Source organism: Bos taurus, chromosome 22, assembly GCF_002263795.3.
Source record: "Bos taurus isolate L1 Dominette 01449 registration number 42190680 breed Hereford chromosome 22, ARS-UCD2.0, whole genome shotgun sequence".
Classification (NCBI taxonomy): Eukaryota; Metazoa; Chordata; class Mammalia; order Artiodactyla; family Bovidae; genus Bos; species Bos taurus.
In genome coordinates, this window is record NC_037349.1 from 39051563 (window position 1) to 39074456 (window position 22894).

General features: G+C 43.1%; 1 protein-coding gene across 4 annotated transcripts in view; it reads right to left on the bottom strand.

Moving 5' to 3' along the window:
* PTPRG (protein tyrosine phosphatase receptor type G) overlaps nucleotides 1–22894 on the bottom strand; it is a 774504-nt gene that overhangs the window by 26829 nt on the left and 724781 nt on the right. For all 4 annotated transcript variants that reach the window (XM_024982945.2, XM_024982946.2, XM_024982944.2 and 1 more), the window contains 8 exon segments: nucleotides 22589–22680; nucleotides 13971–14067; nucleotides 7300–7382; nucleotides 6978–7112; nucleotides 5583–5717; nucleotides 3277–3449; nucleotides 1132–1267; nucleotides 501–647 (listed from right to left, as the gene is read on the bottom strand). In XM_024982945.2, coding sequence (XP_024838713.1) covers nucleotides 501–647; nucleotides 1132–1267; nucleotides 3277–3449; nucleotides 5583–5717; nucleotides 6978–7112; nucleotides 7300–7382; nucleotides 13971–14067; nucleotides 22589–22680 — 998 coding nt within the window.

Genomic DNA, 22894 nt, shown 5'->3' on the forward strand with positions numbered 1-22894 from the left:
CAATTCCATATAACCCTAACTGTCTTCACACCTTGTGCCCCTATCGAAGAGAAAAAAACCCCATTTAGGAAAAATTAACCTTTTCTCTAGTTTTGTTTAGTAAGTCTTTTTTAGTTTCTAAATCATCTACTGGGATAGTCTTTCAAAGAGCTCAGCTTTTAAGATAATGTCAACAAATAGCTGTTCTTCATAAGGGTAAGATAAATTAGGTCAGAAAATTTTTGATTGGAACAACAACATATTATGTCACTGTGGCCAGGGGCATGTGTTTATGTTCAAATAAAGTTGTAAACTGTACAGAAGAAAATATAGCACGGCACTGTCTCCTCAGACACCTACAGACAAGTCGCAGCTTCATTTTCCCATGTACTACATCTCAGGAGTACACAAAGTAATCCATCTTAGTCTAAACATTCATGCAAAAAACACATGACCCCTAAACTTGAGACATTTCTTTACCTCCTTGCTTTTTGCCCAAAGAAATGTATTGAAACCAGTACCTTGAACTGTTTTTCCAGTCGTGTCTTGCCTCCTACTCCTGGTATGAGGATGCTATTAACGTAACTGTGCAGCTGACTGGAAGACACTTCAGTCTCCTTTCCAAGAATGGCTTCCAACAAGGCATCGTGGATGAAAATATACTGCTCCTACAAGGCAGAGGACATGACGGTCACCGAGGTGAGCTGTGACGGGACACCACCTGTTTCCTGCAGGAAATCTGCCTTCAAGGAGCTCCTCGCCTGGCAGGGAGCTCTCCGTGAATTCCCTCAGTACTCACTTCCTAATCCGCCAGAAGCGGCCTGAGGGCAGGGACTGCGTTGATGTCGGTTCTGTACTCCACACCACGCTCCGAACATGCAACGGGGAAACGCGTGTTCACCGGAGGGCTTTAGAACCATCCCCTCAGGCCAGACAATGTTTAACTCCCAGAGCAACGAATACACAGCGCTGGGTACAGTGTCCCAGCTTCATTTCACATCCACACAGAAGTGGGGAACAACCAGATATCCTCGTCAGGACACCTTCCAATCCAAACCCCTGTAGATCTCTCCCAGCCGTGTCTGCTGCCGCTCCTTCACCCTTCCGTTCCAGCGCACGGAGACCCCACGGGGCCGCGCAGTCTCTCCTCACCTCAGTCTGGACGAGGTAGTTGCGCTGAGTCCTGATATGCTTCAGGAACCCCAGGACGTTGACTGTGCTTTTGTCTTTTATCTGCTGCAGCATGCTGTCAATGACGATGTAGGTGCCTGTCCGGCCCACACCAGCGCTGGAAGAAAGGCAGACCTCACCTAGCACACCTGCTGCTCGACCCTGGCACAGACCGCGGAAACCATCCTCCGCCTCTCTAAGGCCCTGAGAAATAACCCTGCTGTTCGGGGGACCCGGCGCAGGTTACGATGAATGGAGAGCGTCCACAAACGACAAGAGGATCCTTCCTCCCTCTTGAGTCTTGATGAGGAGGGAAGGCTACCTTCATACCTTGCCTGAAAATAGAGACTATGTATACTTAAATAAAATATATATAAGCTACACACGAGCTTTCTTGGCCCTCCTTGTAGCTCAAGCAAAAGGATCTAAGTCCATGATGCCAGGGAGCCCAAGGCATCCCTCCTGGCAGCCGCGTGCCCACACCAGAAGCACTCCCGCGGAGGCATCACCTGGCTCTCCCGCTCCCCCAGCAATCCTGGGGGAGCCCATCGTCCTTTCAACACACCCACTTTCTGCCCACCAGACTCCCCAGTGGGCTCAGTACTGGAAAGTTCCTGTTGAAAAGGATACTTTCCTTCCATAATCCAGAGGTGGGCTAGGAAGAGCCCACCTGGAAAAGCCGGCCTCTTTAATCCCACATCCTAACTGTTATTTCAGAAAAATAGGGAGACCTGAGTTCTGCCGTACTGAACAACAAACTTCTTTTGGGCAGAATCTCTGCTCCCATGCCCCTAGCAGGTTCCCCGTCTGACACAACTCTGCTGAGACACGAGCTCTCTGGTAGACACTCTCTTCTGTTTTAGTGATTGTAAATGGATTAGCAAAGATGGAGAGTTCCCGTGGCACTCTAAACAGAAGACAGGCTCCAACTCCCGCTGCTCTGTGGGTGCTTATTAGGGGAGCCGCCCCAAAGAAGTGCCAAGGAAGCTGTGCAGCCATGTAACACACATCACAGAGGCAGCAACATCTGTCTGAACGCCCAAGCCAAGCAATCCAGGATGGCTCAGGAAACTCAAACAGGGGCTCTGTATCAACCTAGAGGGGCGGGATGGGGCAGCAGATGGGAGGCAGGTTCAAAAGGGAGGGGATATATGTATACCTATGGCTGACTCATGTTGAGGTTTGACAGAAAACAAATTTCTGCAAAGCAATTATCCTTCAATAAATAAAAAAATACACTAAAAGCATTTTTAAACAATCAGCTGAGGTTGATTTCCAGGTGGCTCAGCGTAAAGAATCTGCCTGCCAATGAAGGAGACACAAGAGACATGGTTCGATCCCAGGGTCGGGGAGATTCCCCTGGAGAAGGAAATGGCAACCCACTCTAGTATTCTTGCTTGAGAAACCCCACCGGCAGAGGAGCCTGGAGGGTATGGGGTCGTAGAGTTGGACACAACTGAGCATTAATGTTACTATTTACTAAGGTTGTTTAAGGTACTTTAGAAGGTAAAACAGGCTTTTTATGTGCTTTACAAAGGTCTTTTATTTGAGCTTATAGTACCTATAAGCTCAAAGCCTTTCACCCAGAAAATAAATACTATTCTTTGGAGAAACCCTACAGAAAAGCCATATTCAAAAACTCAAAAGCTCCTCAATGCTCTGTGGTGACCTAAATGGAAAGGAAATCCAAAAAACAGGGGATATATGTATACATATAGCTGATTCACTTTGCTGTACAGCAAAAACTAACACACACTCTAAAGCAACTATACTTCAATAAAAATTAAAAACCAAAAAAAAAAAGCCTCAAAGTTTCTAGTGTGGGAAGTTCTAAACTTGTGTTTAAGTTTTTTATATATTAGGAGCTACCAACAATTGCCTTATAAAATAACGCTGGATTTTATCAATAATGAGATGGTGTTATAAAAACTGGAGACTCATCCTCTAAGAGTTCATTCTGTTTTACCCTCACAAGCAGCAGCTGCTTTCTTACTGTTAGAGGACTATAGTGACCTCCTGTAACCCTCACAAGTCTCAGTGGTCCCAGTCTGGGGCGGAAGACTCTAGTTTGGTGTCAGAGCAGCGGCAGGCCCGCAGCCCCTGCCTCCCCAGTCGGGCGGTCCTCACCTGCAGTGCACCAGCACAGGCCCCATCTCCGGCGTGCGGGCTGCCGAGGACCTCCTCACGAAGGTCAGCACTGGGAGGGCGTACTCCGGGACCCCCATGTCGGGCCACTGTGTGTAGTGGTACTGGATCACCACACGTTCATTCTGCCGCCCCTTGGGATTTCCCTTCTGCCCCTAAGAGAAAGGCAAGAAAGCATGTCTTTAAGCCAACAGTGGGCATTCTAGATGAAGATGATGTAAGGATGGCACGAATCCCAACCTCTGTTCTCATTTTGCCCTAACTGCTGATATCCTCTCTGAGGTCCTCTCAGGCCACAAATGAGGACATGACCCAGCTGGATGAGAAGGCTCAGATACCTCATAGAAGAGAATATGGTTTCATTCTGCACCAAGAATGAATGTTTCATATTTCATTTTTCTGGATCTGCTATCCAAAGAGCTCAGTAATTTGCCTACAAGATTTCTATTTCCTAGGTGCTTCCCTAATGGCTCAGCAGTAAAGAATCCACCTGCCAGTCCAGGAGACGCGAGGTTCTATCTCTGGGTCAGGAAGATCCCCTGGAGAAGGGAATGGCAACCCGCTCCAGTATTCTTGCCTGGGAAATCCCATGGATAGAGGAGCCTGGCGGGCTGCAGTCCATGGGGTCGCAGAGTCTGACACAACTTAGCAACTAAACAACAACTTCCATTTCCTGACTTCCTGCCCCAGCTCCTCTGACTCTGTGCCAGGACTCCCATTCCTTCTCCACTGTCCAGGCTGATGCAGGCACATGCTTGCAACCTCCAGGAAGTGTGGGGAAGATCCTTCTCAACGTCCAGAGTCCAAGGCAACAGTCAATTTATCTGTCCCTTTCAAAATGAATTTTTGAGAGTTGTTTTCCTTTAAGTGGCTGAACTTTTTACATTTCAACCACTTTGGTTGACAATCTTCTTCAAACAGATCAGTTTCTGTGATGTGTTCTTTATTATTATTATTATTACCAATACTTGTAAAATTTAAAAATGTTTTTGATGATTCAGGGTCATGAATCCATCGACATTGAACACTGTAGGGTGCTTGGCCCTGTGCTACAGGGCTTGGATGTCCTTGATTATCAATTCCCCAGTTACCTCTCCTTTTCCTTTTTCTTCCCCATTTTCAGTTCCTACTGTCAGTGTGCAAAACACCAGACATTCCTATTTGACATCCTCCTCTGACTTAAGGCATTTCTAAAAGAAGAGTAAGTGGGCCACATTTAAATACCTGAGGTGTTTCCATGCCTAATGGACATTATACTTCATGACTATAAACTGGTTATTGGTTAGCTTGAACCAACTAACAGCTCTGGTGTAGAGAACATAGATAAAGACAGTGCTACTGATCTTTATGTATAATACTTCTGCCATTCTTGGGAAGAAAAATACACATGGAAAGGACTGTTAACCCTGGACCATGAATGGGCTTCAGAGCCACTGAAATGGTATACAAAAACCTGAGTAAATGTGAATTCTTCTGGGGCAAGAGGCAGACAGTTTTATCGCATTCCCAAAGATGTCCAAGCCTAGAAAAAGAAATGAACCATTGCTACCAACAGCTGCCTACCTCAGCCTCTGCAGAGTAAGTAACACTCCACGCTGTCCTAATGAGCATCTGTCCTGAGCTCCTAGGACTACCAGAGTGATCTATGAGTCTCAATGGGACAGTGGATTTTCAACAAGAGGAACTGAGAAAACTTAAAAGTGGCATTTCCACAAGGGTGATTCTCAGGATGGCAAGAGTTCTTTAGTGTTAAATCACATTAGGAAACACGACAGAGTTACATCGGTTTCCTTACTCTGGCACTCCGGGTACTTGTTTTCCTTGTAAATTTTTAAGGGGGAATTCAGGCTCATGTAGCATTCATTTTCCACACTGAATCACAGAATTTGAGTTTTGCAAATGTGTCCTTGGGACACACTTTGGGAAACACTGCTTTAAAGCTGTCAGACAATTAGATTTAAAAAGCTAAATTACCAAACAGATGCTGCCATATTTGCTGGTTACCAAAACCTCAGAGGACCTTTTGTCCCTCCCCCACTCCAAATGAAGCCTCCTTCATGAAGAGATTAAAGAACTCAGTCAGGCCAGTTAAATTCTATTATGTGCTTTGCCAATATCTTTCACACCATACATTGATGTCAATCAAGAGAGTTGTGAAAAAACGTTTCAAAAATACTTTAAAAAAAAAAAAAACCAAGTTGGTTATGAGAGTTGGCCTTGGTCGCACAGTGATTTTCATACTAGTTTAAAAAGAGACGCCCTGGCAGCCCACCCAACCCCTTCAATACCTTTTTCACTTTTGTATTTCTGACTGAGAAATGACGAACAGTGTAGCAGGCATGTACTTTTGTGCTCTTCAGGGTGACAATAATGTTTCCATACTCCTCACTGTTCTCGGTGGGCCAATACTGATCACATTTTCGCTGCAAAAAAGATAAATAAAAACAGTTGTAAATTATAACTACAATCGATACCACAATGCCACTGTTGGTAATACCACAATGCCACTGCGGTTTCAAATAGCACTGTTGAAACACAGGTACTCTCACCATGTGGCTGACTAAGTCAGGAATGAATGGGCTGCAGTCCTCGCAGGCAGCTGCAACCCCTGCAGAGGTTAATCTTGGGACACGTGTGGGCTAGATCATTTGAGGACTGGGCCTAGTATTTGTGACCATTCTGCATCTCACGATGTACTTTAAAGAGGGTCTAGGAAAAGTCCTGTATATTTGACCCATACGAAATGTGGGTAGGTTACCAAGGAAGATTAAGTATCATTTGGGAGGTTGGCCTGCATTCACAGGTAAAAGAAAAGTCCCTTGCGGGACTTCCCTGGTGGTCCAGTGGTTAGCACTCTGCACTTGCAATGCAGGGGGTGCAGGTCGGATCCCTCACTGGGGAACTAAGATCCGATATGCCATACCATATGTGGCTAAATACAGGAAGCAGGGAAAAAGGGAAAGTCTCTTGTAACTGTGAGAGCCTTTGTGTTAAAAACTGGTCACCAATTTTGACTCCACGAAGGGAGGCAGTAGTGATTCTGAGTAAGGGACTAGAGCCTGGGACCTTATTCTATTCATTCCATTAATTAATTCATATCTAATGTAAGTTCAAAATCCGATAACGTTAAACTATGACTCACAGTCTTTAAAAAAGATTCTCTTAGAGACGGTCGAGGTGTTTAAGCAGTCTTTACTCCCCTGGATTTGAACTACTAGTATTTCCTCGACTATATGCTGCGTTTCTTCCACCGTCCCTACTTTTGTCTTTCTTCCCACTGTACTTAGAATGTCCTTCCTTCTCTTTTCACATCTGTGTGACTCTTCTGCCTTCTCTTTCATTGCTTAAATCTCACCTCAAACATTAGCTCTTTAAAAAGTTATCTGTACTATAGAATATGTCCATGCATTTTGCAGCATCCTCCTAATTAATACCTTATTCATCTTTTTTAAAAAGACTTTTATAAATGTATTGTTAATCTATTTGAGAAAGGCAGATTAACACCTAAAGATACCCTGTTCACCTTGATCATCATGTTTAACCCCCTCTGGAAAGTGCCCACTTTCCTGGCATGGTGGACTCTTCTCATTTCTCTAATCTTCTGGCCTTATCAAGTTTCTGCCCTACAGCAGACACTCCACAAGTAATTTTTTGAGTGAAGGTACATGAGTAAAAGTTCTTACTCTTCCTTTTTCCACAAGGTTCGTAATCATGACAATGATTCCAGTGTTTTGTTCCCAAATCATCCTCCAGAAATCTTCAAACGTGGACTTTAACGGTCCCTGGGTGGCGATGTAGGCTTTCGCTTTGTTGTAACCCTTCAAAGATGACACAGCACAGTGAGATGAAGGCAGTACCACAGCCCGGTTAATAATTCAAGCACCTTCCATACTGAATAGGCTGTGTTTGTCATGAAAGCTCTGTGCAGTACGAAAACACATTCAACCGTCTCAGCAGCACGCTTCATTTATCAGAAACAGGTTTAGGAAAACATTTCTGACTTACATCGACATAGTTTGCATTAATGTAGTCGCTGTGCTTAGAGTCTTTTCCTGGTAAAGGTCTTAACTTCACCCTACTGTGATCATCTATAGAGGGTAAGAAAGAAAAAAAAGCAAAAACAAAATGTATGATTCAAAAACTAGCAGCATTCTGAAGCACACAACAAAGCAAAGAGGCAACGTGGCATCTTCCAGAGGGCCCTGGGAAAGCTTTTGGCAGAAGAACAACTACAACATCAAAGCTACAGCATTGGGACCCCTCTGCATATCACGGGGACACTCCCACTGCATGCTCTGATCTGTGAGTGCTGATATGCAAGAAATGCAAATAGTGGTCCTTATTAGTTCATGTAAAATGATTCAAGATGCAACCCTCTGAAATTCCCTTATCCTACATTTTAAAACAAGTTTCCAAGATCTTTGATTACCTATGTTCCATCCCCTCTCCACTGATACAGATATAAAAAGGTGATTATTATATCAAGTCCAAACATCAACTTTTAGGAGATGCCACTCAGCTGGACTCCCCACCACCCCAGCAGACCCTGAGTAACTGAGGGAACTGGAGCTTGCTTCTCAGAGTAAATTCAACGCAGGCATCTGAAGTCCGTGATCAGATTCAAGACCCACTTAACCTTTGCCTATGAACAAAAGGTGAGTGCTGATATGTGCCTCTGGTTGTCCAACAGAAGGAGCTTGCATTTATAAGGTAACAAACAGAAGAAAGCTGAGGTCATACTTTTTTTTCCCCCCTCTAGCTAGAAAGAGAATGGGCAAAAGCTGATTTACATTTCTATTTATAATCATGATCATAAAAGGCTAGTTTGAAAAGAAGTCCAATGAGTGGATTAGCATGGACATTACTGACCTCAGACTACTTCATGCACTTCTGGAAAGCCCTCCACATTCTTGAACTCTGAACTGCTTTTGTGCTGAGAAATGCACAGACTGCAGTGAATCTAAACAGGGGCTGCCTGTTGAATCTAAACAGGGGCCCCACGTGAAAATATTCTCTTAAGGCATCTGGATTCAAACTCTTTGTAGCATTATATTGTTATCTCACAGACTGACAAATAAGAACACATACTCAAGTTGCATTCTTCATAGTCAATCAAAAAGGTCAAAGACTGGCTAAAAAAGATAAATACTGGAGGTGGCAGACATGTCTGCTTTGAAAGCTGTCATGGTTCCACGAGAAAAGGCTCTTCCTATATTGTGCATCCAGCACCTTCATGGACTAATTCTACTTGTTCCATGACACTTCCACGCTATTCTCTGCTATATGAAAGCGTTAATATAGGGGAAGACCAAAGTGATGGCTGATGTGCCCAGAACCTGACCAAGGAGCCGAGAGAGTACCAAAACCTAACTCTCTGAACTTGTGAAAATAAAACACCCAATTTGAATTTGTGAACATTATACCTCAAGTAAACTTCTGAAAGTACAAACACATCTAACCAGAAATAGTGGTTTTCTGGCAAAACAGGATGACCCTTGAGCACATCACACAGAGTTGCTCTGACTTCCTCTTTGCCGCATACTTTTAGCTAAGGCAGTGAGGTCACTAGAAGTAGACGCTGCCATGGTGGAGAGAGTGATGTGGACATATGTGAGGCATATATGTGCATATATCTCTGCCTGACTGCTGTGGTCAGAAATGAGGTCTGTACATGGACAGTTCTTCACAATCTCAGGGAGGTGAGCCTTGATTGAGCTGGTCAACCAACGCTGCCCGAGTCAATCCATCCAAAGACCGGTGAGAAAAGAAAAGTTCGACTCTTCTTCCTTGTTCTCTTTTTCTCCTTCTCTCAGATAACTGAAACAAATACTCTTATCAAAAAATGACTTTTAGTTCTTTTAAAACTTTTTATAGAAGTAAAACTACACTCACAGATGACATGAGGTTATACATAGAAACCCTAAGGTCATATAAGACAAGTCCACAGCTAACATCATACTCAAAGATGAAAAGCTGAAAGTTTTCCCTCTAAGATTGGGAACAAGACAAGGATGTCCATTCTTGCCATTTTTATTTGTCATGGTACTGGAAGTCCTAGCCAGAGCATTTAGGCCAGAAAAAGAAATGAAAAACATCCAAACTGAAAGGAAGAAGTAAAACTGTCACCATTTGCAGATGACATGGCATTATAATTAGAAAACCGTGACAGACTCCTTGAAAAAAACTGTTAGAACTAATAAATGAATTTAGTCAAGTTGCAACATACATAATCAACATACAGAAATCTACTGAATTTCTATACACTAAGAATGAATTATCAGAAAGACAAATTGAGAAAACAGTCCCTTTTATTATTGTCTCAAAAAGAAGAAAATACCTAGGAATAAACTTATCTAAGGAGGTGAAAGACCTGTATGTTGAAGACTGTAAAACACTGAAAAAGAAACTGAAGACATGAATAAATGGAAAGATATGCTATGCTCATGGATGGACTGGAAATCAATCTACAGATTCAGTGCAATCCCTATCAAAATTCCAATGCTACTTTCCACAGAGATAGAACAAACAATCCTAAAATGTGTATGGAACCATAAAAGAACTCAAACAGCCAAAGCAATCTTGAGAAAGAAGGACAAGGCTGGAGGCATCATACCCCTGGTTTCAAATTACATTATAAAGCTATAATAATTTGAAAAGTACTAGCATAAAGACAGACACATATATCAATGAAACAGATGAAAGAGTCCAGAAATAAACCCACACATACACAGTCAATTTATTTGTGACAAACAAGCCAAGAACACACGATGGGGAAAGTCTCTTCAATAAGTGGGGCTGGGAAAAATGGGCAGTCATATGCAAAGAATGAAACTAGATTACTATATTACAGCATACATAAAAATTAAGTCAAAATGGATTGAAACTGAATTTAAGGTCTGAAATCATGAAACTCCTGGGAGAAAACAGAGAAAAAAGCTCCATGACGTAGGTCTTGGCAGTGATTTTTTTTCAGTCTGACACCAAAAGCCACAAAAGCAAAAATAAACATGTGGGATCACATCAAACTAAAAAGCTTCTGTATGGCAAAAGAAAGCATCAACAGAAGAAAAAGGCAGCTTTACTGAATGGGAGAAAGTACTTGTAAATCATATATCGGATAAGGGGATGATAAGCAAAATATAAAAAGAACGCATACAAATCAACAGCTAGCAAAACCAGCAATCAATTAAACCATGGGCAGAGGACCTAAATACACATGTTCCCAAAGCAGATCTATAGCTGGCCAATGGGCACGTGAAAAGGAGCTCAACCACCACCAATCTTCAGGGAAATGTGCATCTCACACCTGTTAGAATGGCTATGACCAAAAAGACAAGAAATGTGTTAAACAACTGTTAGAACTAATAAATAAGTTCAGTCCAGTTGGTAAGATACAAGGTCAGCATACAAAAATCAATCACACTTCTATCCACAGTCTGAAAACACCAAGGAAACAATTCCACGCAAAAGAATAATATACTTAGAAATATATTTAACAAAAGCTTAATACTTGTAGCATACAGATTATAAGACATTGCTGAAAGAAATAAAAGATGTCCTACATAAATGGAGAGATGTCCTATCTTCATAAATGGGCAGACCTAATTCTGTTAATATGGCAGTGTTCCCCGTATCAGTCTACAGAATGAACATAATCTGTATTAAAATTCCAGCTACACTTTTTGTAGTAATAGGGAGGTCCTGAAATTCATATGAAAAACAAAGGATCCAAAATAGCCAAAAGAATCTTGACAAAGAAGGCCAAAGTTGAAGGAGTCACAGTTTCCAATTTCAAAACTTATTACAAAGCCATGGTCAGTCAGTGACCAAGACAGTGTGACACTGCCATAAAGACAGACATACAGATCAGCAGAAAAGAAATCAAAGTATGGAATAAACCCTCACCCTTATGGTCAGCTGATTTTCTGTGGAGTGCTTAAGACAATTCATTATGAAGAGAAAGAAGAAACTTTTTAAAAAATGGTGCTGAGACAACTGGATATTAACACACAGAAGAATGAAGCTGGACCCCTACCTCACACTGTATACAAAAATTAACACAAACGGGTCAAAGGCCTAAATGTAAGAGCTAAGACCAGAAGAAGCTGACAAAAAAAAAAAAAAGGTATATATTTACGATCTTGGATTAGGCACTGGTTCATTACATATGACAAGAGCACAGGAAACAAACAAACAAAAAAAAAACTGGGTTTCACCAAAGTTTTAAAAGTTGGTACCTCAAAGGACATTATCGAGGAAGTGAAAAGATGACATGGCGAATGTAAGAAAATATTTGCAAATTATATATATATTTGTATCTATAATGTATAAAGAATTCAACAATAGAAAGACGAGTAAACAAATATAAAAACGAGCAAAGGATCTAAATAGACATTTCTCTAAAAAAGGCAGAAAGGTGGCCAACAGACACATGAAAAAATGTTCAACATCACTAATCACTGGGAAATGCCAATCAAAACCGCAACTACAGTGAGATACCACTTCAAGCTCATCACCATGGCTATTATCAGAAAAAAAACAAAGTAACGTGTGTTGGCAAGGATGTGGAAACACTAGAACCTGCATATACTGCTGCTGAGAATGTAAAATGGCGCAGCCACTTTGGTAAACAGTTGGGCAGCTCCTCAAAATATTAAACATAAAGTTACCGTATGTCCTAGGTATTCTATTCCTAAGTATATACCCCAGGGAACTGAAAATAGATGTCTATATAGAACCTTATACACAAATGCTCATAGCAGCATTATTAATGACAGAAAGTAGAAACAACTCAAATGTCCACTGAGAAATGAATAAACATGGTATATCTATACCGTGAAGTATTATTCAGGCATAAAAGCAACGCCCTGTGTACCTTTTAACAACATCATGGGGAGTAGAAGCGTCCAGACACAAAGGGCACGTACAGAATGATTCCATTTAGATGAAATATTCAGAATAGGCAAGCACACAGAGAAAGAAAGTAGCTACGTGGCTTTTAGGGACTTGGGAGCAGGAGGAATTAGAAGTGACTGCTCATGGATAAGGGGTTTCATGTTGAGGTGATTAAAATATTCTAAAATTAGACAGTGGTGATGGTTGTACAACTCTTTGACTATACTAAAAACCACTGAAATTAAATTTAAAATCAAATTATCTTGAAAATGGGTGAATTGTGTATGTTATATAAATTATATCTCACTGCAGATGACACCACCCTTATGGCAGAAGGTAAAGAGGAACTAAAAAGCCTCTTGATGAAAGTGAAAGAGGAGAGTGAAAAAGTTGGCTTAAAGATCAACATTCAGAAAACTACGATCATGGCATCCGGTCCCATCACTTCATGGGAAATAGATGGGGAAACAGTGGAAACAGTGTCAGATTTTATTTTGGGGGGCTCCAAAATCACTGCAGATGGTGATTGCAGCCATGAAATTAAAAGACGCTTACTCCTTGGAAGGAAAGTTATGTCCAACCTAGATAGAATATTGAAAAGCAGAGACATTACTTTGCCAACAAAGATTCGTCTAGTCAAGGCTATGGTTTTTCCAGTGGTCATGTATGGATGTGAGAGTTGGAACTGTGAAGAAAGCTGAGCGCCGAAGGATTGATGCTTTTCAAACTGTGGTGTTGGAGAAGACTCTTGAGAGTCCCTTGGACTGCAAGGAGATCCAACCAGTCCATCCTAAAGGAGATCAGTCCTGGGTGTTCACTGGAAGGACTGATGCTAAAGCTGAAACTCCAGTACTCTGGCCACCTCATGTGAAGAGTTTTGGGGGCAGGGGGAGAAGGGGACGACAGAGGATGAGATGGTTGGATGGCATCACCTACTCGATGGATATGGGTTTCAGTGAACTCTGGGAGTTGGTGATGGACAGGGAGGCCTGGCGTGCTGTGATTCATGGGGTTGCAAAGAGTTGGACACGACTGAGCAACTGAACTGAAAGTATTATTAAAAATCTGTCTACAGTGGTGTGTAACTTTAAACACACTATTACATGAAACTGTATGTACATTAACCATAAACATCTGTGCTCCTGCTCTCAATATCGAAGTGTGTATTTTCAGCCAGTGAGTCAAGTCTCGGTGTCTGTGAAAAGTGGCCTTCCAGCCACAGAAGTGGCCTGTCCTCCTAGCAGCCTTGAGGCTCTGTAAGAAGAACTCTTATTTATTTGCTCCTAAACTTCCAGGGTACTCATGGCCCTGGAAATGTTTTGGACAGGACTAAACACGTAGGCCACAAGGAATGAAATAAACCAATTACCTAATCTTTGGAAAGAGTGCTCTGAAATTCAGCTTCCTCGATTCAGCTCTCAGTATTTCCATTTGCATTAAAAAGCTTGGCTCTCATGGGTTAAAAACAATGTTAGGCTAGCCACGTGACATTAAACTTTGGTTCCCAACACTGGATATGAAATCACTTCATGTAAAAACAGTAAAGCTCAGAACATTTCCTTCGATCGCCTGATTATGACAACAGAGATCTGGCAGCTTCATGAAACACTAAGGGGGCAGAGGATGTCCCCACTTCTTACATATTGTTGAAGAAGATGGGCCAACTTGCACGTGTAATGCCCTCTTGGTATCCTGATTCCAACTGCTTGCATTTCAGCTCATACCCAGCAGGAAGATTTCATTTCCTTGCAGTTGAAGATAGTTTAAAGTTTATTACTCACATGCTAAAATATTGATGTATCTGTTTTTGTGCTTGTTATCTGGATGATTGGAATGTTCTGCAGTGATGTTCATATCAGCCGTGCAGCGCTGGACTTCCTAGAGAAGGAAATATACAGGGAGGTTACCAAGATTTTTAGACATGCTTTTGGACGCTGAACAACAGCCAAAAGAAAGCAGCTATAGACATCCAAAAGCCCAGAGCCTTTACTCACTCCCCAGTCACTGGCCACCATCACCTCCCCAAACTCAACTTCAGAAATGAATACTAACGTATTCATAACAGATGTATGAAGGATGAAAACAAAATAAAAGGGTTTCATTCTTTACTAATTCATCCACCATCCATTTTATTCCAGATCTGACCTAGGCATGGGGATTACAGAAATAGTGTCTCTTTTTGAATATGTTGCAGTCAAATGGGTGAGAAAAACATATAAAAACATGATAATAGCCAAATGTGATTAGTAGAAGAGAGGCCTGAAGAAATGGATAGGAACACAGAAGAAGGTTTAGATGGGAGAGAATTCACCTGGGTCTTAAAAAGATGAACAGGAATATTCTAGAAGAATAATCTCCAGCATGATGTGCAATATGCTTATATTATGGTCCTCACAGCCTTGTTTTATGACAGACTACCAAGTGACTGTCCTCAGCCCTGAAATGACAGTGTGTGTGCGCGAAGTTGCCTCAGTCGTATCTGACTCTTTGTGACCCCATGGATTGTAGCCCACCAGGCTCCTCTGTCTGTGGGATTCTCCATGCCAAGAATACTGGAAAGGGTTGCCATGCTCTCCTCCAGGGAATCTTTCTGACCCATGGATCGAATCCACGTCTCTTATGTCTCTGGCACTGGCAAGCAGGTTCTTTATCACCAGTGATACCTGGGAAGCCCTGAAATGACACTAATAGAACCTAAAAACTGTCATATCTGACTTACCCCATATATGGCTCTGATGCACTAATTTTTAACTCTGATTTTACTTACATGATCCTTCTTTAGATAAACAGCCATGGGAGAAGCAACTCTCCTCTTCTATTACCTTTGCCATGGATAGAAACATCATCCATTAGCCTAATAAAAGATTGCTAAAAAAGCCAAATTTTTCTACACCATATGCTTCAAATCCCAAGAAACCACGGGTGCTAACTAATAAAGGAAGTCATTTGCAGTGCACAGCTGCGACAAAGAGCAGGGCAAAGTGACGTGAGGGGATCAGGAAAAGCCTTTCACATGTGACAGATGTAACCGAGTTTACTTGCTGCGTGGCAAGTACAGATGATGTCCACAGCATGCTCATCATGCACAATGAAGAACAATGAAATCTATAAGGAACCAGTCGTCTTTTATATTCACCAAGTACTTAGGAGGGGCTCACCATGATCAAAGAGCTAAGGCAAAAAACAACAGGTCACTAAATATTCGGAACCATACTCACAGACACCTGATTCCTGGAGGATGTACGGGCACTTTTTCAGAATTGGGAGGCGTTCCCGGGGGAAGGAAGAATGAGAAAGAACAAAAGGAAGAAAAAGAAGGGGCTTCCCAGGTGGCTCCATGGTAAAGAATCTGCCTGCCAATGCAGGAGACATGGCTTTGATCCCTGGTCTGGGAGGATCCCACGTGCCACGGAGCAACTAAGCCCGTGCACACACCTACCGGGCTCTAGAGCCCAGGAGCCACACCGAGAGAAGCCAGAGCACTGCAACGAAGAGGAGCCCTGGCTCCTCACAACTGCAGCATGAAGACCTAGCACAGCCAAAAATACACACACAAAATTATGTATTAAAAAAAAAAGGGGAGAGAGAGAAGGAAGGAAGGAAAGAAAGAAGAGAGAGAGAAAGAAAGAAAAGCCATATCCATTAGTTCAACACATCTCTCTGGAGAAAGTGTGCATTTCATGAGAGTGCATTATCTTTTTTTTACTTTTACTAAATGTGATAAACTCTGATACCTGCTGTTCTATCTAAAATGGTTTATAACCTACAGTTTGGTGAATGCTGGTTTAAAAGGCCTGAAGGCTGCCTTTGGCTGTTCTCTCTAAAATAGACATAAAATGTGAGCGTAATTTAATGAGTCGGCTGTTTTAACATCTCTAGGAACAGGAGCAATGCTAGCCGTACTTAGAATATCTGCCATTCATGATTGCCTTGAAAGCCCAAGGTGTACTCTTCTGAATAGTTTCAGGGGCAGAAAACCTTTGAAAATGGATTTGTATTCTGGAAGACATTAATTCAGCCTGTACACAAATCTGTGAAATAAGCTGACATGCCTTGGTTCCTGGGTTCTGAAGGTCAAACCTTTGGCATGTACCTCTTCTGGGCTGAGCTGTTCAGACATCCTGTGCTGAGATTTCAGCTTTGAGTACTTTAGTTGGAGATTTGCCTTATTGATATTTTTTTTCCCCATTGTGTGACTCTGACCACACTCACTGGACTGAGGTGGGGCCTCTATTACAGTCTAATGCAATTGGCTGAGCCTGTGTGGGAGCAGCTGTCTGTACTGTTTAAAGCGGCCATTCAATATGGCCAATCAAACTCTGGGCTATCTAAAACCCTTAGTCTGATCTGTCGCCTCTATTTCACTTTTCCAATTATGTGAATGACAGAAAACAAGGAATGGTCATAAATAATGCTAAATCTGATTTTACGAGAACCCAAGGGGTTGGCCTACGGCCTTCTGATTTTGTCTTGTGGATAATAATGTCATCTGTAATTCCTTGCAGTACCGCCTGGTTCATTTAGATGCTGATAATATCATCTGATCCTGGAGTGCTTTTTCTCCAGCTGAACTGGCATTTCAAAGTTAATGTGATTTTAATAGGTGTTAAGACCCTTTGAAGTGACACTGGCCAACAGAATGTGTATAGTACAGTTACTTAGTCAGTACCCAAATAAAAAGTTTAAGATTTAAGCTTGTTTGCACTTTCCTGTCTCTATAACAGAGCCGGAATTCTCAAAATGAATACTATGCAAATGACCAGGACACACCACCACCAAGAAGAGCCAACTGAAAACAAAGGATCTACAACAAAGCATAACTTAAAAAAAATGAACCAAAAGAGAAAAAAAGAAAAATACAAGTTGACAGATAGAGAGTTCTTCAGAGATGATACGGGCTGCTTCACCTCGTGCCTGGAGCTGTGGATGGAGGAGGCTGTCCAAAGGCACATGCTGACCTCCTGTCCTCCCATTCAGAAGCTTAATTGGAAAAAAAGAAAAAAAAGCCGAAACAGATCTAGAAATCTTTCAGGTTACTCAGCTTCACAATGAAGCAAGCTGAGAAGGAAATACTTTGGACCTGGTGACCAAGGGTTAGGCCAAGCATGTGTAACAGCCTTAGTGTCTGAGCTCAGGCCGCCCCCATCTACGTTCAGGGGCCTGTCCTGCACGAGAATAAGTCAGGACCACAGCACAGTGCTTGCTGAGTGTTGGACAGGGAGCTGGCCCTCATCAGGTACCAGTCACACCCTCTGCCAGCCTCTGCTCAGGCGACCACTACGGCCACACTGGTTTTCTTCAAAGGCTGCTTACCTATGTTCTTCTCTTGCTCAGACACCTCTTAGAGAGATTCCAAACCCCCGAGTCAGGCTTTCAGGGCCCCCACCTATGTACCTCTTCCTTCCCAACACCGGACAGTTTTAACTCTGTGCCCTTTGAACAGCCTGTACAACCTCCTGCTCTCTGTTTCACAGCAATTTTCCTTACCCAGGATAGCCTGTGCTCCTCTTCATCCCCCTCTAAATCCGTATGTCTTTATCCCAAGTGTCTGCCTTACCCTCCAGAAAATCAACCTAACTCTGAAGAAACTATCCCAGCGTCTGTCATCCTACAGCTGGTCTATAAAACAGAATTATTTTTTCCTGTACAACTTGGCTAACACACTTTTTTCCTCACTCTTCATAAGAGCCTCAACGTAAAAACCTCAGCTTCATCACATGATTTCTTTCACGATAAGGGTTTACAAAATTTTCCTTTGGGTCATATAAGACCCACCCCGGCATTCTGTCACTGAGGCTCAGGAAACTGCCAACCTGCAGGCAGCCTTCTTTCTGCAGTTTTCCGCCTCCGTTAGGAACTCCCTCATATGTGTCATCAGCAACAACGGAACTCTGCATCTTACATAAGGTAATTGTGGCCACTGGCCCCTTGGTGCCTGGGCTCAAGGTGGACAAAGCTTTGTTCTCTTGATTTAAGATGAGCAACCGGCCCAAATTCAGCTGAGCTGGAGTTAACTTTAACAGACTCGATCCCCCAAAGGATCTTGTCAAGAGGGTATTGGACCTCTGGCCTCATCTCTGCACTCCACTTTTAAGCCTGTGATGCTCCTGACCTCTGCCTATTAATTCTGCTGACCCACAGGGCCTTGCAGCTCCCCTGACTTTGAAAGATTATTTGCTAGCACCGAGCCTCTGGAAGACTCCTTGATTATGACCTGGGAGGCGGGGGAAGAGTGAGGCTGAAGTCAGCTAAGGTAGTCAAGGGAATAGTCACTGAGCACTATCCTGACACCAGGATTGATGCTATTTCCAGGGACTGCAAAATCTGCTAGAGGTATAATGTCCCCAGCTTTTTAACAGCCTTCAGAATTTACCTGACAAGGACAAAAAGCTTGCATTCAGCATCACCTCTAGACAAAGACTCAAAATTACCAGCGGATCATTTCTCATTCTCCTTAAGCAGCAAAGTTCTGAACACATGACAGGTATTCACCATTTTTTTTTTTTTTTTTCCCATTTCCCTCCACAATCTGAAAACAAGATGGGGCAAATAATAGAACTTTCGCGGAAAAACCCAATCAAAATTCCTAGCAGCCTTTCTCCTCTGCTTTCCTGGCAGAACTTCATTCCTGGATTGGCACTTCTTTTGCTCTGACCTCTTTCTGCATTAGCTGTGTTCACTCTGGTCTCCCCCAACCAGAATGAACTCTCTGAGGGCAAGTTCTCCGTCCAGTCCATCTCTGTGCCTTATAAAACATTCAACGCCTTTTCATGGGCAAACTGGAAAAGACCCTGATGCTGGAAAGATTGAGGGCAAGAGGAGAAGGGGACGACAGAGAATGAGATGGTTGGATGACATCATGGGCTCAACAGACATGAGTCCGAGCAATCTCTGGGAGATACTGAAGGACAGGGAAGCCTGGCATGCTGCAGTCCATGGGGGCACAGAGTCAGACATGACTGAGCAACTGAATAACAACATGGGCAAATATTAACTGTTAAGTGGTTTTCTCTATAATCTTAAGATTCGTTCTTGGACTAATTTCAGGCCTCTATTCACAAGTTATGTAAGATTTTTGTAAGTGAGATTCTCAGCCCTTTGGGAAGGCTCTAGACCATGAAGATCATGTATTGGGCTCCCAGTATTCTTAATTGTGGGATGGGGTGGGGGGTGCGGTAGCTCCTTTATTCTAACCTCCCTCTTCTACTTTTTTTGCCAAGGAATTTACTGGTCCGTCAGCTGCATGATCAGTTTTAGACAATCACTGATCATCTTGGTTAATTCTCCTTACTATAGGATACTACTTACTTAAATGGAGAGTCTGGATGGCCTTAGGGCTAAACATGTGGGCTTGAATCAGAAAGCTTTGGTCTTCCTGATCAGAAAGTGGTCCTACTGCTGCCACTTCATTACTGAACTAACCAATGCCTCAGTCTTCCTCATCTGCAAAATGGGGACAAAACAGCTCACAGCTCACAGGGGTTATTTCTGAGGAATGAGTGAAATAATCTGAGCAGTGGTGCCAAGCAGATATCGGCTGTAATTACTCCATGTAAAAGGACCCGGAAATCTGGAGCTGAGGTTTCTACTCTCTTAACACGATGAGGGTTTTGTTTTATTCTTGTTGAATTACACAAAATCTCTTGTCCTGACCTTATTTATTTATTTATTTATTTTACAGTCTATGACTATCTCTTGTCTATAAAATAGCCTTGATAAGGGAATCTCCTCGTGGTCCACTGTTTAGGACTGCTGAGCACTTGGGTTCAGTCCCTGGTCAGGGAACCGAGATCAAGCTGCGTGGTGCAGCCAAAAAAAACCAGCCTTGAGAGTTTGTTAAAGATCCTATTACCATTTTCCTTTTTAGCAGAGCTATGCAAAAGGAGCACTACTGTTTTAAAATACTTCAAATTTCTCCTAAATTTGAAGGCCAACAGTACAGAAGTAGGCTTTTCTACCGTCTCATTTCCTTCTCTGCATGAGTGTCTTACTATTCTTTTTGGAAGAAAGGATGTTCTTGCTAGGGTGAAGAGCCCTGACTCGAAACCTTTCAAACGAGCACAGACCGTGAAATAACAATGATAGAACAAAGCCACCCATCTCCCCGCCCTCCCTGTTCCAGTCCCAAACATACCAGGTGACAAGCTACAGACTTCAATATAGGTGACAAAAGCTACAGCCGCAGTAATTTTTTTTTAGGCTAGAAACAGGGTGCAGATGCCCAGGACTTGTTAAGAGGCGTGATTTTGATGCAGTGAAGCCCATTTTGAGTCAGAGCCAGTTTACAGAGGTGTAGCTGATTATTTTGAATAATTAAATGGTGTCAAAACCAGCTGTGATGAATAGCACTGGGGTCTCAAATCATAAATAATTGAGAAACTGGAGCTGCATTTGATCATCCTGATCAAATTCTCGTCTCGAGAGGATGAATGTTTGTCCGGAATACCATCAACATTGTTAAATGCCTCAATATTCTTGCTCAGTCATCCAGCCAACAGTCAATTGAACTAAATCACTCAAACACCCCACACATGTGCTGTCCTCATGAATGCAAAATGTCTGACTTCACACCATGTGCTCTGTACTTGGACAGGCACCTTTTTTTGGGTCAGCATCTAATAGCCGCATTAAGCACTTGACATGTTTTTTTTGCTTTTTCCAAGAAACATATGACTCTGCAGAATACGTCAGAGGGGTCCTTCTCTCTACCATCTTTGCTCTGCTTCTGCTCCAGAAATAAAACAAAGAACCAAAAAGCCAGGAGAGGGACTTCATTTAAAACAAGTTGTCAATATAATTGCCTTTAGGATGGCCTTCAGGGACTCCCAAATTTGCATAGAAACAGGGCTTCTGGTCTTCTTTCTTCTCTCTCCTCCTCTGTGAGAAAATAATTGAGCCTCCCAGCCGTATGGCTCCTAGGTGATCTCCAAGGGCTTCCCTTCCATTATTCCAAGTGGGCCCCCAGACCAATTTTGTGAAAAGAGGTGGGCAGGTTAGCACCCTCGGCGTCATTTCCATTTTAAAGGAGAAATGAGACAGAAAGGAACTGACTTACCCACAAAGCTAGAAGACAGCTGAGCTGCCACGAAAACTTGGCCCCCTCAGCACCGCTCGTGCTGCCAGAGATGTGCCTCAGTGAAGCGCCTCAGTGAAGAAAAGGGCAGTCTGTTTAATAGCTCCTCATTGACACCCTGTCACTGCCGAGCTGGCGCGGGACCCGGAGCTGGCAGGGCGGCGCGCTGCTCTCTACCTTCCTTGTTCCCTACACACCAGCTCTCAAAACCAGGAGGCTCTGCTCACCCATGTCTCCTCTCCAGGGCTTAATAATCGCGAAAACAAGAACAATCCACTTTTGCACGGGCTTAACTGTTAACGGAGAAGGCAATGGCAGCCCACTCCAGTACTCTTGCCTGGAAAATCCCATGGACGGAGGAGCCTGGTGGGCTGCAGTCCACGGGGTTGCGCAGAGTTGGACACGACTGAGCGACTCAGCAGCAGCAACTGTTAACCTAGCTCTCTCCAGGATGTTCATCATTCGTTTCTGCCAACATGCTTGGGGTAGGAAGTGATGTCGCTGCCATTTTCAAAAAGGAAGGATGGCGGGGTGGGGGAGGTGGCTTCCCTGGTGGCTCGGTGGTAAAGAATCCACCTGCCAGTGCGGAAGACACGGGTTCGATCCCTGGTCTGGGAGGATCCCACGTGCGGTGGAATAGCTAAAGCCTGTGTGCCACAACTACTGAGCCTGTGCTTTAGAGCCTGGGAGCCGCAACTACTGAAGCCTGCACACCCTAGAGCCTGTGCTCTGCAACAAGAGAAGGTGTCACAGTGAGAAGCTGGTGTATCGCAACGGGAAAGTGACCCCTGCTCTCCATAGCTAGAGAAAGCCTGTGAAGCTACAAAGCCCCAGCACAGCCAAATAAATAAATAAAATCATAAAAAATGAGGAAACTGGGGATCAGAGGTGAAATGACTGGCTCCAGAATGATCATGACTGGTGGAGCCGGCATCTGACTCCTCAGACTGACAACCTGTGGTCTCCCCTATACCATGTGCCTCCCAGAACGGACGTGGAGTTAGGAGCCTGTCCTCTGCATGACGACTGCTGTCCCAGTGAGAATGCAAAAGACACAATCCGAGTCTGCCTCTTTCCTTCCACTGAGTCTGTTCTCTCACAGAAGTGCACGTTCAGGAAGTGTGCAGGCAACTCTCTTTCACCTCACTTGTACTGGGAAAGGAAGGCCTGTGAGAACTCTCAGTGTAAGGAAAAGACAGCCAGTCCCCACTTTCCTCAGTGACTGCTTTTGTGATGCTCGAGATACATTCATTTCAAGTTTACAAACAAATCTCTGTAAAAGAAGAGTTAGCTTTCTGGAAAGGAACGTCCGGTTTTGAAGCATACCTCAAAATCCTCGGAGAACCCATGCTGGTTATTAGAATAGAGCTCACCGATGTGTTTAACAAACTGTTTGACAGGAATGGCTTCCATGTCATCTGTAGGAATAAAATAATATTCAGAGTCACATAGATTCCTTTCAGAAACAAATGACACCGATAAGGGAATTCCTAAAGACAGGTATTTGATTTCTGCAAAGAGTGATATAACTGTATCACCTGAAATAAACGTCTTCCAGAAAAATGCCTTCTCTGGATTTCCTTGACATTAGGGTCTCATTATGATTTTTGAATGCCTATTGGAAAATACTCT